Source organism: Engraulis encrasicolus, chromosome 17 (genome assembly GCF_034702125.1).
Source record: "Engraulis encrasicolus isolate BLACKSEA-1 chromosome 17, IST_EnEncr_1.0, whole genome shotgun sequence".
Lineage (NCBI taxonomy): Eukaryota > Metazoa > Chordata > Actinopteri > Clupeiformes > Engraulidae > Engraulis > Engraulis encrasicolus.
In genome coordinates, this window is record NC_085873.1 from 23,143,648 (window position 1) to 23,152,760 (window position 9,113).

General features: G+C 41.8%; 1 protein-coding gene across 1 annotated transcript in view; it reads right to left on the reverse strand.

Annotated features, from left to right (window-relative positions):
- Positions 1–1,047: 1,047 nt before the first annotated feature.
- The window catches only part of LOC134467976 (putative uncharacterized protein MYH16), a 101,329-nt gene continuing 93,263 nt past the window's right edge, over positions 1,048–9,113 (reverse strand). Inside the window, exons 22-24 of the mRNA XM_063222000.1 lie at positions 9,019–9,113; positions 4,987–5,133; positions 1,048–4,580 (exon numbers count right to left, since the gene is read on the reverse strand). The exon at positions 9,019–9,113 is cut by the window's right edge and continues 106 nt beyond it. Coding sequence (XP_063078070.1) covers positions 4,425–4,580; positions 4,987–5,133; positions 9,019–9,113 — 398 coding nt within the window. The 3' untranslated portion in view covers positions 1,048–4,424. The remainder of the gene's footprint in view (positions 4,581–4,986; positions 5,134–9,018) is intronic.

Genomic DNA, 9,113 nt, shown 5'->3' on the forward strand with positions numbered 1-9,113 from the left:
TCATTGACTGTAACATCAGAAAACAAACCTAAATTCTACTCTGAAAACTAGCTAAGCATATTCATGGCTGGACTGCGACCAAAAAAAAATGGCCCAGACATTTTCGCACACTGTGGACCCCTCTAAATTGTGTACCGATCTCCAAGAAAATACGAAATACCCAACAGCAATGTCTTCTGAGAACTGTTGGGCCACCGTGAAATGCCCTGTATGCCAGATTGCCAGACTAGAATTGCGTTATATTTCTCTAAACTACAGTCCTACCATGCTCACAGGTTTTTATTATTTGATGATGAATTACGTGGTGAAGTATTTTAATTATATCTTTTAACAATCCCCTCAACATTTTATGCAGTAGATATTTGGTTATCAGTCTCATTCTCAGATTTGTCTCTCTCAGTTAGTTACTTACAGTAGGCAAGTTGGTCCATGGGTATGCATAAAAGGGGTAAGGATAAATTGAAGATGTATAGAATTGCAAAGGTACAGATAATATATTGATTTTTATTTTACGCAATGCCTATTTTTATACTGAATGAAATAACACTGTTTTCCTCCACTTCAAACATTTAACTGGATTCCCTTTATGTCCTTTTTGTGGCAATACAGTAAAAATCATCAGCTTAAGTTGTTTTTTCTTCTTCTTTTTTACGTTGCCATTGTCTTGCCATTGTACATATGTGTGGTTCCATCATGTTGACACATCTTGTTGAGCAAAAGTGTTTACCTACAACCTGATTCTATTGACTGAACTTAACAATAAAGAAATCACTTCAAATTGTACATATTGACAGCAAATAGAGAATGTTCTGCAAGTTATGCTTCATACAGTACTGGAGACAACATGATTAAATTCAAACTTAAAACCACACCTGCATTTCCACTGCCTTTAGTGTGTTGATATTGTGTTTTTTGTGTTTGTATTGCTGTTTTTTTAGTAATAGACTTCAAGGTGGTACAATGACAACACCACTATTGTATGAATTTGTTTTTACTTGGATTACCTTAAAGCATACCATTATGTATTGGTTGTACATGAATTACAAATATTAATTACTTTATTTATTTTTATTACCATCTGGCGTTGGCTACTAAAAAATGTCAATGACCCCTTGACATGCAGTGGCATCACATACCTTTCAGTTGATGTCTTGTGTAGATATCAATGAACAAATCACAAAATGATGCGCAGTATTTGAGAAGCTTGTTTTATTTATACGTTTAAATGTCGAAAGAATACTGATATATCATGAAAGCAGTAGCTTTAAAGCAATACTGTAAATAAGCTCATTTTTGCACCTCTCCTTAAGTTCACTAATTGAGTTTTACCTTTCTTCTGTCCTTTCTGCCATTCTCTCAGTCTGGTGATGCTACTATGGGCAGTCATGGGTGAGCGGTTAGGGCGTCAGACTTGCATCCCAGAGGTTGCCGGTTCAACTCCCGACCCGCCAGGTTGGTGGGGGGAGTAATCAACCAGTGCTCTCCCCCATCCTCCTCCATGACTGAGGTACCCTGAGCATGGTACCGTCCCACCGCACTGCTCCCCATGGGGCGCCACTGAGGGCTGCCCCCTTGCACGGGTGAGGCATAAATGCAATTTCGTTGTGTGCAGTGTGCAGTGTTCACTTGTGTGCTGTGGAGTGCTGTGTCACAATGACAATGGGAGTTGGAGTTTCCCAATGGGCTTTCACTTTCACTTTTCACTTTTTACTTCTAGTTACAAGCGAGCAATGTAATTGGTAAAACTGACAGACTCAGAAAAGGGCTCAAACATTAAACTCAGGGAGAGGTGTATAAGGTGCTTATTTCCAGAAAAGGTTCAGTATTGCTCCAAGTGGAGTAAAACACTTTTTGATTGGCTTTGAAAGTCCAAAAGCGTTTCATATTCATCTGTATGGTTCAAATACACTGTAGTTCATTTATTCTCAATGACAACATGGAATGTACCTAAAATCACATGTGCACTAAACTTTATAGCTTTCATAATACTTTTTTGAATAGCATTTGAGAATTGATATAAATACGTATAATTTGTTATCATTTGTTTTTACATACTTTAAGAGATACTTCTACTAAAAGAGTTTGGCCTTGGTCATAAACTTTGCAATAATGCTTAAGGAATAATCTGCTATAAAACAACTTTACTTTGGCAAAGGTGTCTGCTTTCATGCACATCATTTGGCAATATTATAGCGCCCCAAAAACACCACAAGTATTACAGGAATTACTTATAAAGAAAATAGATTTAAAAAAAAAAAACAAGCAAAAAAAATAAAAACATTGTAGACAATCTATATCATCATGCAAGTAATTGAAATGTGAGTGACTGACCCACTTGGATAGAGGTCTTTGTAGTCAACAGATGAAAGTAATGACCTACTGGAGTTCTTAGTGGCGTTCAAAGGTCCAGTGGTGCTTCATTAGGTCTAGTCTGATGGTGGGGAACTGAAAACTGCATCTCTGCACCACAGTGGAATAACTCACCCGTTTCTCATAAAATGTCCTGCTTTCAGAAACCAAAATGGTCGTACATTTGCTTACAACTTAACGTAACTTGTTTGACATCTGAGATGGAAAGAGGAAAGATAAGAGAGAAAAATAATAGGTAGTTCAGCAAACCTGCTGTATAGTCTAATGGTCTCCAATTACTTTCCCAAAGGACCAAATTATGTTGTTCAAATGAGGCTGAGGGCCAAACAAATTGCCGGACCGTATGGGCAGAGCTTGCACACATACACGTATACTGTATATGTTTTCATTTGCTCCAACCTCATGGCGGGCCAAATGTTTGCCATGCCCATGCATGATCTGCCGGCTCTGCCATTTTGAGACCACTGGCAAAATCAGTCATCAACCTCTTACAGTAGGTGAGGTAAGGACACCTGGATGAGGGGGTTGAAGATCTGAGATGGTTTGGGGAAAGGGTTAGGAGAGTGGACAGCAGACAGAAGGAGACCTGTGTAGGGCAGTGGACCAGGGTATTCCAAGTGGGCAGTGATCGTCATTTTACTGAAAATCAAATTAATATTTGTGTGTGTATGTGTGCATGTGTGTGTAGGCTGCTGAGGGCTATTTATTTGAGTTGTAATGTTCATTGTGTCAGAGGTGGGCCCCGAACGTTTGTGAAGATTTCAACTGGGCCCCATGTTGGATAACGTTGGGAGCTCGTGGTACAGTATAGGGTGTCAGTTTGAGGGATTCAAGATTGTACATAACGAGCCCATTATGATGGTCTGCTATGGTTTTCAGGGAAAAAGTGTAGGATAGTGCACAGGCCTGTAGAGTAGCAAAAGTTCAAAGATCCATGCACAGCTTCTACAGTGCTGGTAAATGCAGGAGCGTTCAGTACTTCAAAAGAAAAGAAGTTTACCGCACACTTGTTTGACTTTTTGCTCATTTACCGGTATTCAGAGCGAAACCTGTAGAGTATATCAACTTTGTGAAGTAAGGTGGGCAGAGGAAAACTTTTAGTCTGAAGAAGGCCCATGGAGGCCCGAAACGTCACTCTGCAATAAAATGGAGCTCATAATGGTTCATCTTCATTTTTATATTTTACACACATCTTGACCCTGCTCCTGGTCTAAATTTGGATGTGCGCGATATTTGACTGTATAAGTAAATTAGCCTAAACTTGTGGTAAGATGTAGTGTATACTCTAATCCAGCCTCAGTCTCTTGAGGGAGTGGGGTAGGCAGACCTTTAACCATGTAGTAATCTTAAATCGACTCAAATCCACCTTGAGTGTCTTGAGGGAGTGGAGTAAAATAGGCAGACCTTAGAATATCTTTGGTGATCTGTAGTCTAGAGTATAGTCCACCATGATCTTACAAAATCGTTGGTAATCTATACTCTAGTCCACCATGACCTTTTACATCTGTGGTAATTTAGGGTTTAGACTCTAATTCACCATGTGTTTCTTGAGGGAGTTGAGGTACTCAACCCAACCACGGTCGGGTACGTGCACTACAAGGGTTACGCGAGCACACCTCAGAGGATACGTGGAAAAGTGTCATTTTAACAAATATATGGAGTGTAGTCACATTGTCCCATAGAGGAACAGGTATAGAGCATGCGTAAGGGGGGTACTCATCATATAACAAAATGGCTTAGGGCTTCCGCACACCGGCTCCGACAAAGTGCTGAGCACTGCTGGGCAAAAGTTCGATTTCATTGTTTTCAATAGAACCCCGCACACTGGCGCCGATGTTCGCGGACATTCGCCGATGTCGGATAGCAATTAGAGACAAGTTCTATTTTGTTGGCGCCGCCCATTGACTATCAATGCTATGTTCATGTGAAATTTGGTTTGGGGGTCCGAATTATGTCGGAAGCAAAGTGCGCCAGAGTGCTGTCGGAGCCAATGTGCGGCCGGCCTTAGAGGGTACCCAAGACAAAGGCAGGGTGGGACACACTGTGCCTAGGGTCTAGTCCACCATGAGTTTCTTGAGTGAGTTGAGGTACGCGGGGATGAGCGAGCTGACGGACTCTCCATCGTCATCGTTCAGGATCTTCTCACCTCTGCCCTCTGACCCCGCCGAGCTCGGTGACCTCACCAGCCCCGGGTACGGTGTGCTGTAACCCTGAAACATGACACAGACACACACCAATATCTGGTTATATACGTATTACACCACCTTCATGCTTTGAGTATGGAAACACAACAACGTGCTGTAACCTTACGTAAAACGTCACACACACACACACCAATGTGAAGTCAGTCACATATGCCTCTTTTCCACTGCCGGTTTTCTGGTAGGCCTACAGCTCCACACAGCACAACTCGCACACCACTTTTTGCTTTTCAATTGGGCACGACACAGCTCAATCTAAAAGCAAAAAGTGGCGGCTGATTCACGCTGTGTCGAGCTGTGGGCCTACCAGAAAACCGGCAGTGGAAAAGAGGCAATACTGTACTTTACAATTAGACATTCTTTACAACACAATACCTTACATGTAAGCCATACATGGTTTATCCCTCTGACTTACGGATGAGTATCCCTTCCCGAAGCTGCCACGGTTCTTGGTGCGAATCTTGGTGAGGGCGGACTCGGCAATATCAGCTCTCTCCTCCGCATCGTCCAACTCATGTACCGTCTTCCTGTACTTGGCCAGATTCACATTGGCTTGCTCCTCCTGCACGGGCACACACAGTACAGGTTATGGGGGAAGGGCAGCCATAGCTGAATGGTCAGAGCCCTGACCTTTAGATCAGAGGGTTGCAGGTTCAAATCCCACCTTTACCAGCATCTTCATCCATGCCTGAGGTGCCCTTGAGCAAGGCACCTAACTTGTGCCTAAATAACTGTAAGTCGCTTTGGATAGAAACTAAGATACAGTGCCCTCCATAATTATTGGCACCCCTGGTTGAGATGTGTTTTTTAGCTTCCAATTATTATTATTTTTTTCTAAATAATATGGGACCTTAATGGAAAAAAAGAGAAAAATCCAACCTTCAATACAAGTGCATTTATTCAGTGGGGAAAAAATCCCACATAAAGAAATAATTATTTGACATCAAATAATGTGTGTCACAATTATTAGCACCCCTGGTGTTAATATTTTGTACAACCCCCTTTTGCCAACAAAACAGCACCTAATCTTCTCCTATAATGTTTCACAAGATGGGAAAAGACAGAAAGAGGGATCTTCAGCCATTCCTCTTTGCAGAATCTCTCTAAATCATCCAGAGACCTGGGTCCTCTCCTCTGTACTCTCCTCTTCAGCTCACCCCACAGGTTCTCAATGGGGTTGAGGTCAGGGGACTGAGATGGCCATGGGAGGAGCTTGATTTTGTGTCTGGTGAACCATTTCTGTGTAGATTTGGCCATATGTTTGGGGTCATTGTCTTGCTGAAAGACCCAGTGACGACCCAGCTTCAGCTTTCGGGCAGAGGGCAACAGATTTTGATTTAAAATGTCCTGGTATTTCAAAGCATTCATGATGCCATGCACCCTAACAAGGTTCCCAGGGCCTTTGGAAGCGAAACAGCCCCACAGCATCACTGACCCACCCCCATACTTCACAGTGGGTATGAGGTGCTTTTCAGCATGCGCATCTTTCGTGGTACGCCAGACCCACTTAGAGTGTTTGCTGCCAAAAAGCTCAATCTTGGTCTCATCTGACCAAAGCACACGGTCCCAGTTGAAGCCCCAATACCGCTTGGCGAACTCCAGACGCTTGCTTTTATGATTGTGAGTGAGGAAAGGTTTTCTCCGTGCATGCCTCCCAAACAGCTTGTTGGCGTGTAGACAGCGCCTGATGGTTGATTTGGAGACTTTGTGACCCCAGGATGCTACCATTTGTTGTAATTCTGTAACAGTGAGCTTTGGATATCTTTTGATTTCTCTTACCATCCTCCTCACTGTGCGTGGTGGCAAAATAAACTTGGGTCCTCGTCCAGGCTTGTTTACCACTGTTCCAGTTGTTTTGAACTTCTTAAGTATTCCTCTCACAGTGGATATGGGCAGCTGCAGTTGAGTGGCAATCTTCTTGTAGCCTCTGCCTGACCTGTGAAGGTCGACGCACATCTGCCTCACTTGTATGCTGTGTTCCTTTGTCTTTCCCATGTTTAAGAGTGGATAAGAGAAATGGCCTCGGTGTCACGTCATATTTATACCCCAGGGAAACAGGAAGTGATGAATTACTAATTAAATGTTCCTACATACTCTGGTAAACTTTGTAAACTACTGTAGAAATGACAGAAATGCTTCAATTATATTTATTTCCTGGGAATTGTTAAGGGTGCCAATAATTGTGGAACAGGTGATTTAATGAAAAATAATTATTTTTTAGTCAGGGATTTTTTTATTTTCTTACAATTCATTTGAGTTGAAGGCTACATTTTCCTACAATTTTCAGTGTGACAGTATTCTTCTGCAATAAACACTGAATTTATTTTAAGGCTTTTAACACATCTCAACCAGGGGTGCCAATAATTATGGAGGGCACTGTAAGTGTAATGCAATGTTACACAAATTGTCTGAATTTCTTCACATCTGTTAATTCACACAAAAAAATGTTCTGTCATTTTCCCTATCATGCAGTATCATTCATTGATACCTTATCTAATGCACTACATTGCACCAGATATGATGAGGCTTTTAATCTCATTGGTCATGCATTTATGGGTACATATTCAACTCTATTCTATTCTATTCTATTCTATTCTATTCTATTCTATTCTATTCTATTCTATTCTATTCTAACTTATTCTATTCTCGTACCGTCTTATCTATTTCAATGCTGGCAGAGTTACTAAGGCCATTTCGCTGTGAACAGCACACATACACTACTAGCTTAAATATTTTGCTTGTGTGTGGATAACATTTAGTGATGGAATTGGAGATGTCCAGTGAAAAATGGAGTGCGGGTATATCGAAATCTGTGCACAGACAAGTAGATGTTTTCTAAGACAACCTTTGCCTATATTCAGTACATACGCGTAGGAGGCACTGTATCTGCATTCAGGCCAAATAAAATGGAAGAGGTGGAACTTCCTGTTGTTATTAAGCTAAAGTAAAGGGGAGAAATGACACAGGCCCAATGTCTGTTTATAGCATTTGACAGCAAGGGAACAGCTTGAATGTGGACCCTAAAAAAAGAAGCAAAAAAACCCCTATCCACCTCCACAATCTATGCCTATAATCAGTATATCCGTGTAGGAGGCTCTGTATCTGCCAAATAAAATAGAGGAGGTGGAAAATACGTAAATAAAAACAAAACTGGCTACTTCCCGTTATCAGTAAGTTAAAGTAAAGTAGAGTAGATGACATGTGACCTCCAGTATGCCCCTATGTGATCTATTTATACCTATTTGAAATCAAGGGAACCACTTGAATGTGGGCCCTAAAAAAAGGAAAAAAATAAGAAAAAATTCCACCTCCACCTCCTCACAACCCCAAAACTGAAAAACATCTCAGCGTGTCCTAGTTTCCTGCATCAGCCAGACTTTCAGATGACAAGATGACAGCAGGACCAAAACACCAGAGTCCTTGTCACTGTCACACGTTCTAGTCATGCCATGTCATCTGATCCATTTTCGAATTTTCCACTTTCCACACCTATTTTCATATTTTTTTCATACACAGAAGTAGTTCAATATGCTTTCTGAAAATACTGCAAAAGCAAAGGAAGGAAAAAACTTTCCCAAGATTCTGAGCGAATAATTAAGGTGAAGGGAAGACTAGTTTCAGAAGGTAGCATCAGCAAGTCTATTATCTCCCATACGAAAACGATGACAGTAAAAGTGTAAATATGGAAGTAAGGTTTACAAGAACCAAAATTATCCATTACCCATTTTCACAAGGATGACGTATCTTTTTTCAAAGATTCTTTTGGCCTACATCTCTACCACAATCTCTCTCTATAACACATGCACGCACGCACACAGAGAGCGAGACAGAGAGCGAGAGAAAGAGAGAGAGAGAGAGAGAGAGAGAGAGAGAGAGAGAGAGAGAGAGAGAGAGAGAGAGAGAGAGAGATCGATATACAGAGCCCTCCCACCTCCTCTAATGCCTCTTTTCCACTGCCGGTTTTCTGGTAGGCCTACAGCTCGACACAGCGCGACTTGGCGGCAACTTTTTGCTTTTTGAATAGGCACGACACAGCTCAGTCGTGAAGCAAAAAGTGGCGGCCAAGTCGTGCTGTGTCGAGCTGTAGGTCTACCAGAAAACCGGCAGTGGAAAAGAGGCATAATTGTCTCTTGTGTGACTTGTGTGACTTGTGCGACACAGAGAGAGAGACAGACATAGATGGACAGACATAGATAGACAGACATAGATAGATAGATAGATAGATAGATAGATAGATAGATAGATAGATAGAGAGAGAGAGAGAGAGAGAGAGAGAGATAGATAGATAGATAGATAGATAGATAGATAGATAGATAGATAGATAGATAGATAGATAGATAGATAGATAGACAGACAGACAGACAGACAGACAGACAGACAGACAGACAGACAGACAGACAGACAGACAGACAGACAGACAGACAGACAGATAGAGAGCGCCCCCTACCGCCTCCTCCACTTGTCTCTTGTAGGCCTTCATCTTGGTCTGCAGTCTCTCCACCAGTTCCTGCATGCGGAGCTGCGTCTTCTGGTCCTCTTCCG